Raw genomic sequence first — 21,258 nt, forward strand, 5'->3', positions numbered from 1 at the left:
GCGCAAACTAGCTTTTTGACCTGAACTCTGTTATAAATGATGATTCGACATAATATTAAGATGAACATTTATAATGAAAAATAATATTTAATTAAAATTTAATTAATTAAATAAAAGATAATATTATATTCAATCAGTAAAAAATTTTTTATAGTAGTCAAATTTTGCTTATGTTTTTTTTTTATTTTAACTGTATATTATCAGTGTTATCATTTTATTTTACGGATTGTTCATTTTTGATTTGTTGATTCGTATTTCGATTCAAATAACAGACAATGGTATCAATTAAAACAACTACATATTTGTGAAAGTGTGCGTAAAATCTTATGTTTTTGTTATTTTTCAATACATACATTAAGCCGTTAACTAAGTCCCAACTTGTCGACAGTGGGGACTAATATAAGAAAGAATAATAAAGAACAAGGTAAATTAGGTACTCCAATTAAAACATTTTAAAATGTGATCATTTCAAAACATAAAAATATCTCAAGTTTTAAAATTGCGATAAAAATTAAGGTCAATTCTTAAAACTTATTTAGGATACCTATAAACAAGCTAACCTTTAAAAACAACGCCTACCCTAATAATTTAAGGAAGATAATATTTTATTACCATGTTTAATACGAGTAACAGCTTTAACGACACCTTCGACTACTTAATTTAAAAAAAAAGAGACATGTACTATAAAAATAAGTGCGGGCTGGACGCTGGTACTTTCGGTTTATGAAAATTAAAAACAAATCCAATAATATTATTTTATTAGTAATGTTATTTGAGGCAAATTAAGCGAGGTAAGTTGTTTAAACATTTTAAGTATCTAATAATCACAATAGCAGGCGTCTTCAGTGTTATCTCGAATCCAATCCAAGTATTTTGTCACTCTAGTATACACCCCCGGATAACCCTTCCTTGCACACCCATAACCCCATGATACTATACCTGTAAACAAAATGGCATGATAACCTGTTAATATATATAAATAATTCTTATGTTTGTTTACATGTCAGCGGATCTTGGTTACTATCGGAAACAATTAATTTCATAATCAAATTTTCTTACCAATCAAATCATAAGTATGCTCGCTATTTTCATTAATAAGAGGTCCCCCGCTGTCCCCCTGCAAGTAGAATAAATATATTTTCATGTTAACAAAATAATAAAAATAACTTATTTATTAAATGACTATCAATCATATAATAATATCGTAAAAAGAAATTTATAAAGAGTAAGTTTACCTTTATATATTAAAAATGATACTTAATAATCATTCTGGTTTTTCCTTAATTTTGTAAATAATAATAACAAAATAATTACTACAATATTGTTAACTATCAATATTCAGCAGCTTAGCAATTTAGAATCATTATATAATTGTTACCAAATTACATTCAAATTTTTAAAATCAAAAACGCTTTTGCTTTTTATTTTTTACAGGAGTTTGCTTTTTTTCATAACATTTGAATAATTTTGGTACTTTTTACTGGTTTTTATTAATGCCCTGTGTAACTCGTTATTTAAGATATCACGCTCGTATATTCTACCTCTTGTTGATAGAATAAACAGCAAGGTATTGTAATTATGTGTTTCAGTTTCAAGTATGATTTCAGGCAATAACCAAAACAAAATTCATATTACATACTAAGCGTCGTAGCAGTCTAATCTCATATAGGATAGAATAGTAGCTAAAGTATTCTGATTCAACTGTTAGACGTGCCCTTTAAACGATATTGACGAGTCGATACCACGGTTACTAACAAGTCTCCAAAAGTAGGTACCACACTGAGAATCACGTTCGGACGAAATATAGAAGATGATGTGCTGCAATGCCATCAAGCGAGTTACAGCAAAAAAGAGAATATAAAACTCTCCGTAAAAATACATATATTAATAAATGCGGTAGTAAAACTGTATGTCTGTTATGTTTTCACGACTAAATCACTGAATTTATTGTGATGAAATTTAATTTATTTTGATTAGGCTTAAATCTCAAGAAAGGATATGGGCTTCTTATTATTGTAATTCAACAAGATACAAGGGGGTAAAATTAGGGTTAAAAGGTTTACGTGCTATGAAGTTTTACAAATATCTCTCGGGTTAAGCCATGAGTTCAGCTGGTTTTTAATCTCAATGAGCAGATGTGTATATCAATTTGTCTGATATATGATATTACCTTAAGGCAACCTAGTCGTAAATAATATAAAATATCAAATTTGTTTCAAACTAACAGTGCATGCGTCCTTATGAGCAGTTTCTGGAAACCCTGCACACAACATAACATCTTTAATCTTCGTCTTGTTATACTTCGTATTTTGGCACTCCTCATTAGTAAGAACTGGTAGATCTGCTTCGAGGAGAGTACAAGACCAGCTGCCAGTCTCACCCACCGCACCCCATCCGGCAACAGTAACTTGGGCACTAGCGTAAAGATTTTGCGCTAAAACAAATGATTACTACTTCTCAATAACGTAGTTTATCAATTAGATACCATTAGTACTCAATTCTTCTATTTATATATATTTTTTTAATCGACTAACGCCCGAACCCTATATTTAACGACTCAAGTTCAAGTCGTTTCTAAAACTACGTATAACTAACACTTCTTATTGGGACGCTTTCGGTAATCAATATGAATCATTTTTTAAATATAGTAACCGGACATAAGCCTGTGCCATTTTATGTCTTTTACATAAAACTGGCCACTTCTAATAACCTTTTTGTAATCTAATAAAATAAAAACATATCAATATATATTCGACATTTGATTATTATACAAAGAAATACCCTTTTCTTGACGTTTTTACGATTCGCAATAAAGAGGTAGAATTCTTAATTTTATAAACAATAAATTCCGAGTGATATCTTTACGACAAAAGTACATGTAATCCAAATAGGATATCACATCTGTTACTTTTAAAATAAAAAATATATATATCGCGTAATTTTAATTAATTAAGACGAATGGTAATAGCAATTTTAAAATGTCATAATATAAATAATCTGATTTCTCAATGTTATTATGAATCAATTTGAATCGCACACAAGAATAATAATGATTAATGTTCTTATTCAATATCATTTACTAGTCATATTAATTACGTAGTATTAGAATTGCTGCCAAGTTGATTCAACTTACGTCTTTCAACGGAAATCAATTTATACCGCATAAAGATAAAAATGGCTTATTTCGATTAGTTTAACAAATATGGGTACATAATTGTTGTCGTCATTTCCATTAATATATTGCTATATTGTACTAACCGTTCTTAGGCAGGCAGACAGGCCTGATGGCATGGGAATACTCCATGGGGCTACTTAGAAGCAGCAGCGAAATGTCGTTTGTCAGTTCAGTTAATGTGAAGTTGTGGACGTACATCTTGACTACAAAGCGAGTTTCAGGAGGAGTCACACGTTCACAACGGTTGTGTTCGCCGAATTTCACCCGAAACATGAACCACATAAACCTGAAATATTTTAAATGTATTTGTTTTTTAATTAAACTAGTTGCTGCGTTCATTCAATAATGTAGCTTATGATCAAAATAAATAATCACTTACAATTTAGAACAAATTTAAGTAAATAATATTTTCGATTCATTTGAAATGTTTAATAAAAACTTCAGTTTATGCTTTGGAAATATTCAATTCAATTCAATTATATATCATAAAGTCTCTGTATAAAAAATAGAAATGACTGTTATTAAATTTAATTGAACCATACAATATGTAGAAATGTAGAAATATTTTGGTGTTAATAATGACTACAGGTTAACATAGAATTGGTGAAAAGGATTGACAGATATAATCTTTATTAATCTTATGATAGTTCCATTTCGTTATTACGACGCGGATAAAATTTTACAAACACAGAATCAAATTATAAAATTGATGTATCATAATATTCTTCATATTTATTAAAAAAGTATTTATAATTTAATACTACATAATTAATGTTTTTAGTATACATTAGACATAAAACGCAAAGTTTATGTCAACTATATTAGATTTATATAATAACTCTTCCACAGATAACAATGATTATTTAAATTAAGGTACATTTATTTATATATTATACACTAATTGGATATTAATATAACTTAACTTCTTAAGAGGTTTTGATCCCATATTGAGTGCGAAGGCAATTAAAAAAATAAACGTTTGAAAAATGAGATAAGCTTCTTTAAGGGATTTTTATTTAATTTGCTCCAAACGATGGCTTTAATGTCTGGCCAATTGATTTAATGCCGCAGACTTTCCTGTTTTTTTAAGCCTTTAATAATTCAATAAAAGGTTATTAAAATAAAATATCAATAAAATTTATTTATTAATCCTTTTCTCTGATATTTTTTTTTAGTAAGTCGTTAAAGTTAAGGAATTTATTTGATTTCAATTTTGTACCTATTGTGTATATTTATAATACAACAATATTGCAATAAATATTGTGGAATACTTCAAGTCCTATCCTATTTTTAATCACTATAAATAACCAATGGGAAGATCTCTATATTGCAACATCTCGACGAGCCACAAAAACTACAGTAAAGATGACACAAGATAATGAACTCGATAAATTATATAATATTCACTTGCAACTGAATCCTTAGATGATATACGAAATAAATTCTAATAATTTTTAATGAAAAGGAACAATCGCGTATTCCCAAAATTTATAAATTTGAACTTTAGATAGTAATTGAAACTTGGTTATATATTTATTAAGACATGTTTTAATTTTAAACCAATCGTAGTGGCTATTGTATAACAGTATACTTCGGCGGTCAATTACAAAGGCGGCTAGCCAACTATGCGATACTTATTATAGAAAACTATCTGTCCCAAAAAATCTTCATTCCCTCACTCTACGACTGGAAAGAGTTCAGGCGCATGACCAACAGCTTTACGTGTTTTTGCACGGGAATGTTAACACTTCCAACTTTCAGACTCCGAACTGCCACTGAGAATATTTCGACAGAAAACTCAGTAACATAGTAACTCAGTAAGTTTTTAACAGCCTGACCTGGAGATTGAATATTTAGCGTCTAGACCAATGACGCATGACTAACCACTCAAGACTAAATGTGATTCGAATAATAAGCAATATGTTTTAGAAAGTCGGTTTGTATTTTACCGTAGAATATGCAATATATGATAATATTATCTAATCCACGAGCATCAATTCATCCACGAGCCATTTCCTTAAGTTTTTCCTATAACAATTCATTAATGTTAAACACGTTAAGCGAATTCACACATTAAATACATCTATTTTTATTTTTTACTCAAACGTTTTATAATGTTCATTTATTTATGAAACACGAGCAAAATTTAGAATAAGGTTTTAACAGGTCGATTTTGTAAAGATCAACGCATTTTATTTACTGTGTCAAAACATATTTTTAGCCCAAATATAATCAATTTAAACTGAAAGTTATATAGGCACCGGATAACCTATTTCAAGTAATAGACTAGGCTAAAAAGATTGAACGTGGTACATATTTAAAGTGGAAAGCTTATGCATTAAGAGTACGTTTCGTAGTATTTATTGAATAATATATTTACCCTCGAACACAATGTGCAGCTGATATAACATATCTGTCGTTAATAAGAGACGCTCCGCAACCGAAAGAATTGTGGTAGATGAGACGAGCAATCCAGGGAAAGGCATTCAAGTCGGACATAGATCCGCCAACCACACGAGGTTCTTCATTGCGCTCACCGCAACCTAGAAAGGGTTCATGTTTTATACTAATACATACAAGAGATACGTGAATATTCTTGTCAGATAAATGTGTAATTTATATTCTGTCTATCAAAGGTACTTACGAATCACAAAACTTTACATCCACGTGGTGTTAAATATAATAATGTTCACACTGGTACTGGTTCTTACAGATCATGCTGTATGCAATTATTTATACTTTGCAAATGTTATTATAATAGGTAAAGTGAGTTTGGTAAGCAAGGATCTTAAATATTATTAGAGACTTAAAGTCAGTTTATTTATTTGACAAAAGCAATTTTCATCTCTTTCTTATTATGAAGATCTATTAAACATATTTTTTTTTATTTATATGTCATTTTTTTTTCTTCTACAAATTACATTGAAATGAGTATGATACACTCATTCACAAAATAAATACATTGTGTTTTTATATAATTGGGTATATTATTTAAAAGCAAACTGTCAAATACTTTCATCTCCAAATATATAACTATTTTTCTCTAATTTAGTCATTCAAAGTTCAAAATATTTTAATTGAATTACGATAAATAAAAAGAAATCTCTCTCTTCGTTTTTTTATTAAAACAAACTTAAACATTATTTTCTTTGACTTTTACAAATAGATATAACATCTCATTAAACCAATTAAAAGTATATTTTAGTTTAAATAGTTATAACTTATTTTTATAATAACTATTTATTTAATGATTCAATTGAATGAGAGTAAACGGTGTGACTTCACCACTATTTTAAAATTCAAATTTAATATTCTAAAATCGTATGTCTTTTTAATTACATTATCTTAATAAAAGAAGGACACTTCATAAAATCTTTCTATGTTATTAAATATCATAAAATATACTCACTACAGTCTCTACATGGCGGCAACTGATTTTCTGAATGTTGTCCATAAGCATAATACTCGTCGGTAACTCTTAGCAAACCCTAAAATAGGCATTTTTATTTATACTATATCCGTAAAAAAATATTAATAATTTGATAAATAGATAAAATAAAATTTTAAATTAGTTTCTTAAACAAAATATAAATAGAGTCACTTCATAAAAATATAAATCAGAATATTTAATTTGAATACCTTATGTTAATCAAATTTATAGTTTTTACAAAGTGATTAGTTATAATTAGAAGAACATAAATTTATAACAAGATCGATAAATCGATTTTTATATTCGTTTAATTTCGTAGCAAAAAACCAATTTACGGAATGTAGATCGAAATCCACAAAAAATATAAAAAAAAGCCTTACCTTACTCAACGTATCCCCGGCACCGATAGACACGCACCAAAGAAAACAAAACAAATATAAAAGCATACTATTATCCTTGTGTTGCGAACGACTTTTATAAAACAAGTGACAGGAAAATCATCAATAAGCGACTTTAACACATTCACGGTTTCTTCGTTGTGCTTAGGATACAAAGTTTGTGATACACTAACTCATTTCTTCGATCTCACCGCACTTATGAATATCGGGCACCCTAAAATGTAGCACGTTGTTACAAAAATCTAAATATACATATAACACCTATAACACACCGTTAGCGTTCGATATTTAGGACTTTAATTTATATATCTTTTATAGAAAAAACTAAAGCAGGAGATGCTTTTCAGTGTAAGTGCTAAACAAGCTTTTGAGGGCAACTTTTTAAGCTCCAAAGTTATATGTTCAAACATGTTATTTGGCAATGACCTCATGGATCATTGACCCCGTGGATATGTATTATATGAATTAATCAGTAATTTGAATCTTATTAACGTTGTCATAGACGCGATAGAAAATTAACTATGCACTTAAACTTGTTATTGATACTAATTCTGTACCTACTGATTATACACACGGTTGAAGTTATAATTTCAAATACTGTAGAGATATATTTTTAAATATTACTGGTATATTCTTGATCACAGAGTATAAATGGTGATCTAAAATCATACATATATGTTATTTTGAGCTTAAAATTATATTATTTATTATTAAAAAGCAATTCATCAATAAAAAAACAACAGTTAATTCGCTGTATACATAGAATGGGTGTGATTAATAATAAATTTATTTTGCATTTATTTATGTATTCCAAATTTAACTCATTAACTCGTTTTTAAACTTACTTATATAATAAAGGTCTAAAATCTTTCGAACAATATAGTATAATTTATTATTTATTCATATTTCATACAGATAGATCGCTATGACTGCGCTAGGTTGATTGAGTATTTATGTATTGATGTAGTCGAGTGACAAATAAATGTTTATGTTTGCCTCTAGGACCTATGGTCAAAATTGAGGCATTCAAGGCTCCGAGAGTAAGAGAGGTTCACACAAGACATTTCTGAAATTATATGATTTATCCGGAATCCAGGTCCTAGGCTAAATTACATAATGGACGGTTCAGTCCTAATAAGGTAACAAACAACAGACGGAGATACTTTCACGTTCATAATATTATTATAAATATATTCTGCTTTATTTTATTTCAAATATGTTTTAAAAAACAGGTTTTTAATGAAATGTTAATGAATTTACAGAAATATTTCACGTGATAACTAAAAAAAACAACAGATTTACTGTGGTACTTTATTTATATAATATTACATTGTAATTCCACAGTCGTACTTAAACCTAAGCTTATTTAATATGGCATTATTACGTATATTTTGTAACTAATAAATATTAACACTCCAAAATAATATAATAGCGAATCCTATTGAAATATATTTGGTACAATTTAAAATAAACTCAAACATAATAAGATAGAATAGGCAATGACAATAATTCCGTTACAAAATCTGATTTATATAGCCAATATTTAATTTATCTACCTTTGTACAAGAATTAGTCATCCTCTAAAATAATATCACTAAATCAAATTTACGCGTTTTAAAATTTACACGAGGTCAATGACTTATTAATGATTTCTTAGATTATGTGACAAATTCTTGACTTAAAACTAAATTAATTTTTGACTTGCCTTCGGTATCTTTATAATGTGTATCGGTAGAACTAATATAAATATGCTAATTGTTAATAACAAAGTTATAATATATTTTTATATCGCAGACAAATATTGTTTTAATAATGTAGGTATTATTAAAGAAACTAAACATATTTGCAATAAATAATTATAATTTGAAGTATGAAATAATAAACAGAGTAATTAATAAAATATTCAAATTTCGAATGAATTTATACACTAAATAGTTACCCAATAATTGTTTTGATTTTTTTATATAGGTCACACCGTAACATTTTTTATTTGTGATGTTAAATTCAATCAGTGAATAGCTAAGAAAGAATTCTTATTTAACAAATAATAGGTACTTATAAATGGATTTACTATTAGAATTATTAGGTCGATTTTATCTTAATTAGAATTGGAATTTAATTATGAACTTTAAATCAAATATTACATAAGGGTTGTAAGATTTTATTTTTAGTAACAAATGTGTACCTATGGCTTACAAAGATGGATTTTCATTCCTTGCAGTAGCAAGCATCTTTTGTATTCTCTCGAATCCAGTCTAAATAGTTGGTGACCCTCGTGTATACCCCCGGGTATCCCAACCGAGCACATCCATTACCCCAAGACACTACACCTGAAAAGCAACGGTTAAAAATTAATGTTACACTTTAATGGATTGAAATATCAAATAACAATTGCCTAGGATTTTAATGTAACAAATATATATTAAAAAAAAAGTTAATCATTGCTTTATATGTTTATATACTATTTTATTTATTAAGATAGCAATGCATTAGAGTTACGCCCACCTTTTGTATGATCTAAGTTTGTTGTGCAAAAAAGTACATACCTATAAATAAATAATAAATAGAAAAAACCTACATCGAGGACTTAAAGAAGTATCTATGTATAAATCCATACTTAAAAATAGCTGTACATTGTACAATAATAATATTATAATTAAATTAAATATCGATGTCGGATATTAAGTATATTATTTATTTCAAATTATAAAATAATTAATGACGTCAATACCTGTTAAGGTCTTAGTTAAAATTATAAAAGAAACCACACAGTGACTCTTATTACCAAAATAATGCTTTAAATTAAATTAATTTCATCACCGTACAATATTAATTGACGGTGAATTACAGCAGAACTAATTAGTAAGTAGTACAAGTAAGTAAAGGACTCGCACAAAGCTGCCAAGAGTGTTATATAAATGTTTCAGCGTACTTAACAAAACAGGACATTTATTTATCTTACGGTATATCTACCGTTAAGATAAATAAATGTATCCAAAACACTTAAACACACGTGTTATCAGCAAGTGAAAGGCGCTATGTGCTTTGTTTACAGAGGGAGCTGCGGACGCAGGAGGATTCGCAAACGAAACATCAATATTCATTACCTATTAGCTCGTACCGCTTGTCATGCTTTCTCTCGGTGATGAGCGGCCCGCCACTGTCACCCTGGAAACAGATGTATTGAGATCGCAAGCTCTACCAAAATTGATTGTTTGTGTAGGTACTCTCAGGGAAATAGGTTACAATTTAGAAGCATATTGACTTCATTATTTCTAAACTAATAAATATTGTGTTTTTATCTCTAAATAATGAGGGAGGGATAACCAAGGCAAAAAAAAAATGATAAAAAATGTAAGTACCTCTACTAACTTAATATCAATTATATTAAGAAATTGGAACTCTATATAAATTAAAGATTGATTATACAATCATTATTTTTCTTCTGTACTCTTTTGTTTTATTTTTTAAAAATCAGAAGGAGTTGTTACATTAGTTATGATTTTAAATTGAATTATTTTAGAATATAATTCAATAGCAGATATTCAAATATTATTTTGTTCACTTGAATTGGATCACCGTCAGTTGAAATACCTTCTATTATTAAAGGACAAATAATAATATCTATTATTTTAGATAATTGTAATAAATATTAGATATTGTTTCCATAAATTTAACATAGGTATAACAAGTTGCATGATGAGTACGCCTAACTAACATTTAATTTAATCCTATATTTTCAGATAAATTAAAACGGAAACAATCTTGTTCAACGAATTGATAACTAAATTCCATTTGGCAACAATCACCTGGCAAGAATCCTTTTGTCCGGTTTTTGGGTACCCTGCGCACAACATATTATTGGTAATCATATTGGCTGTATATTTCGTGTTTCGGCACTCCTGGTTGCTTATAACTGGAACCTCTACTTCTTGTAACGTGCAGGACACCTTGCCTTCCTCTGTCAAAGTCCCCCATCCTGAAGCAACTGCTTTAACTCCCACGTACAAATTTGCTGTATGGAACGCAAAGTATAGATTAAAATTTAGCGCTTTTACGGAACCACTCTAAATCTCTTACAGAATTAAGAATAATAATAACTAATGTAGGTATAACTATTGGTAAAAAATGCAAATAATTAACAGATAAAATTTAATATAGACAATGAAATTACGTAATACATTGTAGAGATATGGAGTCAGGGCAATTTGACTGTAACCTATCAATATACTATAGAATATAGGTATCATAACATTAAGTACGTACTACGAATGAGCGTAAATAAATAAAAATATATTATTATATATAAATTTTCATAAAAGCACTTTTTTGTAATTTAGTAATTATTTTAATTTCATAATAAATGGTGAAACAGTACGTAAGTAAATTTTGAATAAAATTCATAATACTTTATCACCACAAAATATAAATAGCATCATAAAAAAATGGTTAAGCGTTTCATTAAGCGTTATAAACTAAATATCAACACGTCATATAATTATTTATCTAATGCTATTAATCACTTTCTCTTTCAATTTATTAGCGTTTTTAGGTCTCTCTGGCATACTCTGAAAATTATTATAGAAGTTTTATTAAATAATTATTTTGCTATTTCATTTTAAATAAGGTTTTATATATATATATATATATATATAATTACTCGATGTTAAATAATTGTGATCATTCAATCATAATAAACACTATGAAAACAATCAAAGAACTAAAACAAAAAATTGAATCGTTGTCAATTATTTTGTAGATATCAAATCTACTTCTTTTTAGCAATTAGTCCTTATTGTTATATATATTAACATTAGCAATTTACTTAAATTCATTTAAAATAAATAAAATATTACTTAAATCACATATTCAAATCGATATTGTCTATTTAATTTAAACGGTCCTAAATTAATTATATGCTATCTTCATACGAATTGTGCCTCTATACAACTTTGCCATAAATATTGTGATGATATAGATATATCTTATTAACCTATCAATTATACTAACTGGATAAAATGCTATGAAACGCTCTCGATAACTATTACACGCAAAAGCTGTGTATAATTATTACATAAATTTTTTTAATCTTCTAAGCTATACTCAACAACTATAGTATGACTCATAAAATTCGTTTCTTTCCAACAATATATGTTTATTTTAAAAATTGTAAATCTAATAAATGGGCACTAATGTAAATTGTGTTTATATTTACGCAAAAAATACCGATTCCATTCGCATAGAACTTTCACATCATCATATATAAAGCTATAAAGTATGTTAATGTGTAATAAATATAATTAATTATATTACTTAGAGAGAAAATTACATGTTATATACAAAGATTTACTACAACGTACATATATAAAAAATATAAATTACTAGGATTAAAACAAAACTACTTAAAAAATTTGTAAATGCCGTGATTATAAGCGATAAGTGAGTATTATTAATAGTGGGGTCTAAAATAGTAATATGTCTCTTGTACCTGACATTACTGTTGCTCACTCACTGGTTAAACTGAACATCGCAATACGAAGCTTTACACTTCGCAAATAAAATAAGTATGTACTCATAGATTGATTTACCAATCCAGCGCTGCCTGCAGCAACCCGCATCACCGGTTATAAAGTTATTTCTTTATAGAAAATAAGTCCCTAAGAAGTCTGTCAAAAAAGTTTGATTACAAGCTACCTTACAGTTATAAGAACTCACTGCTATCGGTTGGCAAACATATCGGCTTGATGGCGACTGACATGGGAATCCTCTCATTCAGTCGGAGCAATGCGATGTCATTGTCGAAGTTTGTCAGACTGAACTTATTGGCAATAGCGCGGATAACGAAGCGAGTCTCCGGCCTCTGGGTGGCATTGCAACGGTTGTGCTCGCCGAATGTAACCTTTATCATGAACCACATAAAGCTGAAAATAAAAATAAATGCATCATATAAAATAAACTCAACTCAAATTTTATCAACTTTAATTTGATATGAAGACAGTTTTGTATCCATTACATGAGTATATAGAATATTATAGTCTTAAATTTGAAGTTTTCAGTATATAGCCTTTATTTATATAGTTAATTAAATGTAATATAGATATGTAGATATGAATATGGAGTCAATTTGTTTGCTTTGTGTAAATACAATTTGTATTCATTAACAGTTATTCAATAAGACATTACAAATCCATGTTTGTGCCGGTATTGAGCGAAAGTTTACAAAATATTTTGGACTTGAATACCATTAATGCTTCATTTACGCTTTCACTGACTAGCACCTGACACGACAAATGTCTTCGGTGCAGTTTTTTTAACTTATACCTTCTAGCGTAACCTTTGACGACCTACATACATTTCCATATTAACATTTGGTATATATTAACGAAAAAGCCATTGCGATGTTTTCGTTTAGAAATCAAACATTGATACGTAAAAAAATAATAAAACGTGCAAACGCTTCCAATGTGGACATTTAGGTGAGGATATTGAACTCAAAGTTTAGAGCCTGCCTCTCGGCCGGTTTAAAGGTCAACGTACTGATACTGATTGGAATTCAAAAATTCGGACCAAGAACTTATTCTGGGCTTGTTTGCCATTCCCAGGTTATCGGACTCGTATATCGATGATATACGATTTCATCTGCAATTTGGAGACGCATTAACATTTTTATCAAAATAAAGGAATAACTTCAATCGTCAAACGTCCTCTACTTCTCCTCTGATTTGCATATTATTGACGCAAGTTATCAGGTTCTCACTGTTGAGTCAACGTCATCCTAAATATTCAAAAGACTCTGCTCTTAAACGACTGCGTAATTTGTTTTCAATTAACCTACATTGACAATTATGTTTTCAATTTAGACAAAAACCTCAATTTGAACTATGTAGATAAACCCTAATTAGGCAAAACATTTCTTTAATTTTCACATTACATTCGATTAGAAAGTATTTAATATTCTTTTCTGTAAAATAAACATTTACCAATAGATTTTTTTGTTCCAAGTGATGGTGTCGAGTCAATATCCTCTTAAGTTTTAAGTAAATACTTAAAAGCCACTTGCTAAAATGTTCGGGCTTCTCGAATTATTTAAACACGTGAGGTTGTTTCAAAGCAAACGTATATACAACCATCAATGTAGCTGACGAAATGAGTGTCTATACCTTTTCTTTTTTTGAATCTTAATGATGTAAAATTCTATTACATATTTGCGTACAATAATTAAATAATAAAAGTGTATTGTTTACTTTATCAATCAACGGAAAATATAATTATAGCGTCAATACAATTAGTACCACTTTGATTCTAAATTTTTACATCCGCTTAATATTAATACTATCTTTTTTACGCTCAATAAATACGATTAATAATTAATTGTGGTATAAACGTTGTAAGTTTTATATTAACAATAAAATGACTATTACAACTTGTGATATAAAAGTTTTTAAATGCCATTAGAAGGTTACACTGTATTGCGCTGGGCGCCATAATTAATTTCCAAAGGACCAGACAAAAATAAACAAAAACAAATTACCAAATCTGACACCACGTGTATTTTGTAACCAGGGAGCCAATTCTACTTATTTACAACGGTTACGATACGTTCACGATTTTATTCCGACGCATCTTCGATCGAACTGCAACTGTATCGTTGCGTTAGACGTTGTGAACACGTTAAAGCGTTAACGGTTACGTTTTGATTCGATTGCGATAAATTGACAATTAGTTAATAGAATAGCCCCAATATGTTTTAATTAACATATATAATGATGATATTCAGGTGATGTAGCAATAAAATCTAATAATATAATTTTATATATGATTTATAACTCAACCATACAACTTAGCTAGAAAACGGATGTGAATATGTATAAATTTAAGCAAATTAAATTTGTTTTAATAGTAATAAATAATTCGGATACGTTCTGCTGATTCTATTTAAAAAGCAATTTCGTGTTTAGTTGATGCAGATAATAAATAAATGTTGTGAAATAATGAGTATAATAATAAATTTACCCTTTAACACAATGAGCAGCTGTGAGCACATATCGGTCATTAATAGTCATGCCTCCGCAGTAAAACCGCTTAAAGTACGATAATTTCGCCATCCATGGGAACTCATTGATACTGGCCTCTTCGCCACCAACAATTCGAGATACTTCATTCCTTTCGCCACATTCTGGAATATATTATTATTAAAATTAAAAGTAAATTAATATTTTGCTTTTTCAAAACATTATTGCAAATTTGCCTAATATTTGGTGTAATTATCTTTAGAAGGAAATGTCGAGTTTAATATTCTTTGATAGTACATTCTAATTTTGACTACACAAACCTATGAATATTTTAATTTTATTTAAATATTAATAGGTTAGGTAAACGATCCAATACTTTTTGGTTACCAAACCAGTAAACGTTTAATTATTTCCTCCCTTTCGTATAAACTCATGAACTGAGACTATGAAAAATTTAAAAAAAAAAGGATGCTAACTGCAAGTGCATGTTGTCCTCGGCTGGTTAGATTCAAGCAACGGTGGTCGGTTGCCCCAAACACCACCGAAGAAATTCTTCGAGAACACGCCACGTGTATCCCGCAAAATATCTCCCTATATGATAATACATAATAGATAATTTAGTTAAAAACACTGCATATAATGCAATGAACAATTAAAATAATACGTAAATCGTATTTAACAGCTACAAATAAAAAAATGCCAAAAGAAGTATTTATACAAACCTACGTTATTAAGTACTACATATTTTTTAATTATAACACAACTTTTATCTATTTTCAAAGTGGAAATATCTCATAAAAAAATTACAAATATTCTATTTTCAAAAAAAATTACAGATAATTTGGAGTATGTTTGTAAATTCAATAATAAAAACAAATTATATATTATATTGTTGAAATCCTTAAAACTTAAATGCCAAAATGTTTATAAAAGTTATTTTCATAAATAATATTTATTTTTTGAAACATTTAAATTCATAAACATAAAATAAACACAAACCTGAATAGAAATGAAAGTAAAGGCTACAAACACAAAGAAAAGAAAGCACTTCCACATACTGCAGCTGGTTCAAAAAAAAAAAGAAACAAAAAAAAAACAACAAACTTCAAATTCAGAATTCGCACAACCTGCGCATCGCTCGTCTTTGAACTTGTCGCGCGCGCGCACAAACTAACACACACTGAAATGGTAGCTCGACCGTGTCGACGGACCTCGTACGTTATTCGGATGGAGACACCCCACTAATAAGTCTATTGATTTGCGATAAAAACTACGCTTTTAAATTAGTTAAAAGAAAAATACAACTAAAGCAAATTAAAAAGAGAAGTACAAAACAAAATAGATTAAATTTATTATTAAGTATGAGTTAGGTACACATACTTTAATATATGTTTTCTATTAGTTTGTATAGGTAATTAAGACTTATTTTTTAAAGAATTTAGTGCATGATACATATATCCTTTTGGCACAAACTAGTGGCCAAGCGAAAGTATCGCTTTCCACGACAAGTAACGGTTAATGCCTCTTTATATTCATCTTAAGAAACACTTAATTACTATATACATACTAATTTACATACTGACAATGAAAAAAATATTTACATTAAAGCCTTGAAAACAAAAAATATATAATATGTAGTTATTATTAGAAAATATAAGAGTAACGTTTGAATAACGTATAAGTAATCGTTTGAAGATCAAAATAGATTAGTGATTTTGGTTACCCATGACATTTGTTACATTATTAAAATCGATGTCATTAAAAATTAAAGACCTTATCTAATTTGATGAATACTTCAATTCGACGAACTCTATGAATTAAAGTTATCGAATTTTATTATCAAACTGTATTAATTAATTAATAAACGTAACGCCAGAATATGGAAAGCTTAACCAAACGATGATAGTAGGGTTCTTATTGGAAAAAGCGTAACTAACTTTTTATGTGCTTAATCTGTGTCAATAATTCATCTCATACTTGGCGAGAAAGAAAAATATCGCAAAGGCATATCAGAAATTGTAATACGTATTTGTTTGGTGAAAGAAACTCGCTATAAGCGTTGACCCGTTTAGCTCGTCTAGGAACAGGGTAACAATGTTTAAGACCATGACATGAATTCCAATTTATATCTTCATTCTATATATCGAAGGTCCAAACTCTTAGAGTAATAGTGCAAAAGCATCCATTCAGCATCAAATTCAAATAAATATAATACCCGAATATTTTGATTAATTATCGCTCAGAAAATCCAAATTACGATACGAGTCAAGCATCCATGCCAGTATCTACTGTTAATGTTCAGTGTATTTGAACAATTATCACTATTGAGTTCGTCTTGTTAGTTAGCATATACTCATTATTGCTACTCTATCCGGCGGCATAGACATAGCCTTCTGGCGCACTGCCAAATATATAATCTAATCAAAGACGATGTGATTTAGATATAGACAATTTTACTAATATTATACATTCCTAACATTTTGTACCTATAACATAGGTGCATTGAGTTCCTACTCAATTAAGTCTTGAATATACACAGCAATATTATTCCTAAAATATAATTGGTAGGTGGACTGGCATAAAGGCCCCCCTAATGATAAATGTAGTGAACATTAGGGGGCGATTCGACGACCTCCGTGGTCGAGTAGTGTGTACACCGGTTTTCATGGGTACGCCACTCCGAGGTCCCGGGTTCGATTCCCGGCCGAGTCGATGTAGAAAGAGTTTAGTTTTCTATGTTGTCTTGGGTCTGAGTGTTTGTGGTACCGTCGTTACTTCTGATTTTCCATAACACAAGTGCTTTAGCTACTTACATTGGGATCAGAGTAATGTATGTGATGTTGTCCAATATAAAAAAAAAAAAAAGAAAGGGGGCGTATATATATTACCCATAGACATTGACGATGTATGAAATATCACTATACTTAGCATTTATAACCGCTTAAACATAATAGACTGGGACATGACATCTTACCTCCTAAAATTGACGATGTGATAGTGGGCAATATTTCTTACAGTGCGAATCTCTATTAGCAGTGATGACTACTCACCATTAGATAACCTTTTAGCTAATCAGCCTACCTATTTTAAATTAAAAAAAAATGCTTTATTTAGAATTCCTGCAGGAAATTTCGAGCTCAAAGATTTTAAATAGTTCGGATTATGATAGGTATCGAAGACAAACGGTTGTCGTTTTTTTAGTTTACAATCCATTACTTATATGTCAGCCACAATTAGATTATCCAGACTACTATTATCAGAAGTAATTGAGTATCATTAATATACATTTAAATATCACTTAAGATACCCTTTACACAGAAAGATAACTTTATATAACAAAAACAGAAAAGGGCGTAAGATCCATATAAAATATCCATTTTTATGGAGTGCATATACAAAGTTGTTGCATATTCCCATTGTTTAATAAGTATTCTTGTCGATGGTTATGGATAAAATTTGTATTTTAAGTGTAGAATGTATAACTTTTTATTTACAAAGTTTATAAAATACTAGCAAAGCTGCCGATAGACGTTGTCTGCTATGTATTATCTACTAAGACTTTACCGAAAGTCGCTCCTTGTTCTATATGTCGTATATATTTTATTTATATTAGCTAAGTAGCATTTTCAGTTAGATAACACAAAAAAAACTCCTCATTAATTAATATATACAAACGAAGAATGATACGAAACTATATATAAAGGGTTTTCCATTAAGGGCGCTTGATCTTTGAAATGCAAAAAAAAATACATGTAGGAGAGATATTTGCGAAATTTTTTTTTTATTTGGAAGGTCTATCGACCCCATTATGTATGGAATATGACATCATTCAAATGACCGCCACGGCTTCGGTTGGTGGCGCGCACACGAAAGGTCCAATTTTCGATGACTCTGGCGCACAAATCGGGCTGTATTTGATCGATGGCGTGGCGTATGTTGACTTTGAGGGCATCGGTGGTTTGCGGCTTGTTGGCATAGACCTGCGACTTAAGAAAACCCCACAAGAAAAAGTCCAGCGGGGTCAAATCGCACGATCTCGGTGGCCAGTTCACGTCGCCTCCGCGCGAGATGACCATGTCCAGAAATTGCTCGTGCAGAACTTCCATCGTAGCGTGTGCTGTGTGGCACGTAGCGCCGTCCTGTTGAAACCACATGTTGTCCAGATCCATATTCTCGATTTCAGGCCAAAAGAAGTTGGTTATCATCGACCGGTATCGCTCACCATTGACGGTGACGGCCACACCATTATCGTTTTCGAAAAAATACGGACCAATCACGCCTCCGACCCAAAATCCGCACCAAACAGTCACTTTCTGCGGGTGCATTGCCACTTGGTGAACCTCGTGTGGATTGGTCTCGTCCCAAATACGGCAATTTTGCTTGTTGACATAGCCATTCATCCAAAAATGCGCCTCGTCGCTGAAGATGATTTTTTTGCCAAAATCGGCGTCAACTTCCAACTGCTCTAATGCCCAGTCAGATAACACACGGCGCTGTCTATGGTCATTAACCTTGAGCTCTTGGGTCAGCTGGATCTTGTACGGGTGCAGGCTCAAGTCACAACACAAAATTCGCCAAGTTGTCGTCTGCGAAAGGCCGAGTTCCTGTGCGCGACGCGGAATTGACTGCCGCGGGTTTTCGAGGACACTGTCGCGCACAGCGGCGATATTCTCGGCAGATCTCGCGTTACGTTGACGCACGGGAACCGGCTGATTGTTAACTGACCCGGTTGACTCGAATTTGTCCACCAATCGACGGATAGTCGACTCGGCAGGACGATCATCGCGACCGTAAAACGGGCGAAGTGCGCGGAACGTTGCTCGAACTGAAGACCCATTTTCATAAAACAATTTTATGATTTGCACGTGCTGCTCGACACTGTAACCTGCCATGGTGGTTTGGGAGGACGGAATGAATATATCACACTGCATTTGACAGCTGTCACTCAAACAACATGGTCGCAATCAGCTGTCAAAGTTCAAGCGTCCCTATTGGAAAACCCCTTACAATAGTCAAAGGAGATTGTCAGTTAAAAATAAACCAAAATTTCTAATAAAATTTATTTAAATATTACAAATACATTACTTTTATTAAAAATAAAATATGCACAGTTAAAAATAAAATTAAAAAACAACATTAATTATAAAAGTCACTTACGGTAAAATAATATAATATTTACAATTAAAATTAACGATATTACTAAAATAATTTCATCGTGACAAAGATCACAGTAATAGCCTAAAGAGCGATTTTTCTTAACAATTAGTAAGTAAATACAAAAAATATTTTCATTAACAATTAGGTAAGATTGACTCCATTATGTTTATTATTAATTGATATTCATAGTTAATGACTTATAATAATGTTAAATAATGATTATAACGTTATGATGATGAGGATGATGATATTCATTTTAATCATAAAGAAATCTGATACCTGAAAAACTAATGGTAGGTAATAATCAGAATTATGATTAAAAAAATGATGATGGTTATGATTTATGATGACATTTATGATATTAATAATGATGATTTTAATGAAAATGTAAGTAATTATATAATTGTTATTTACAAAACTATATAAAACTTAGTTCTCCTAACATTTTATGTACAAATAAAACATTGAACACGTAGGTAGTTGTCTACAGTCGCTTAATATCTATTGGTAATCTGCACCACCGGCCTGTCCATTATATATACAATTATTAAAAAACACTAAAAACTACTTACGTCTAGTAAATGAATCGGATTATGTTTAAGTTCAAAATATGTTTGTTATTATACTATTTTCAAAAGAGGTTTTCATTATATTTGGTAAAATAATGAGGTTATTTTCATTTCAAAACTGATCAAAAATATTAATAACAAATTGTAAGCTATTCAACTTATAAAGGATTTAACGTATCTGTAAACAATATTGTTTTCTTCTAACGTTTTTAAGTTTTACTTTTGTTTGTGATGCTCAAAGTATATCTTGAGATAATAATGCACGAAAATTAGTGGTTTCATATATTAGTATTAATTACATACTATTCTATGTTTCTTGATTTTATATAACCAGCTAAAAGTAAAATAATTAACAACTTAGTACTCACTAATAACATCTTAAAAAAATAACCAAAAAACTTAAACTAGACTTTGTGACTTTTACAAAATATTTCTTAATTAAAACAACGAGATAATAAATTAGACAAAAATAAAATGCAGTTTTTGATGACAATACGAACTAAAATAAACTTATGAC

The 21,258-nt window shown here is 29.8% G+C and overlaps 2 protein-coding genes across 2 annotated transcripts; both read right to left on the bottom strand.

The window, feature by feature from the left end:
• Window positions 1–745: 745 nt before the first annotated feature.
• Window positions 746–7,172, bottom strand: LOC113393135 (trypsin-1-like). The gene is made up of 7 exons (XM_026629864.2): window positions 6,986–7,172; window positions 6,585–6,663; window positions 5,556–5,718; window positions 3,259–3,461; window positions 2,226–2,434; window positions 1,060–1,117; window positions 746–939 (listed from the first exon to the last, which is right to left on the bottom strand). The coding sequence occupies exons 1-7, from the start codon at window positions 7,049–7,051 to the stop codon at window positions 818–820; spliced, it is 900 nt and encodes a 299-aa protein (XP_026485649.1). The 5' UTR covers window positions 7,052–7,172; the 3' UTR covers window positions 746–817.
• A 1,916-nt stretch (window positions 7,173–9,088) lies between these two features.
• LOC135193556 (trypsin-7-like) lies at window positions 9,089–16,190 on the bottom strand. The gene is made up of 7 exons (XM_064216540.1): window positions 16,015–16,190; window positions 15,492–15,606; window positions 15,017–15,179; window positions 12,719–12,924; window positions 10,813–11,018; window positions 10,111–10,171; window positions 9,089–9,333 (listed from the first exon to the last, which is right to left on the bottom strand). The coding sequence occupies exons 1-7, from the start codon at window positions 16,069–16,071 to the stop codon at window positions 9,212–9,214; spliced, it is 930 nt and encodes a 309-aa protein (XP_064072610.1). The 5' UTR covers window positions 16,072–16,190; the 3' UTR covers window positions 9,089–9,211.
• Window positions 16,191–21,258: the final 5,068 nt, after the last annotated feature.

The sequence above is a fragment of the Vanessa tameamea genome, chromosome 12 (genome assembly GCF_037043105.1).
Source record: "Vanessa tameamea isolate UH-Manoa-2023 chromosome 12, ilVanTame1 primary haplotype, whole genome shotgun sequence".
Classification (NCBI taxonomy): Eukaryota; Metazoa; Arthropoda; class Insecta; order Lepidoptera; family Nymphalidae; genus Vanessa; species Vanessa tameamea.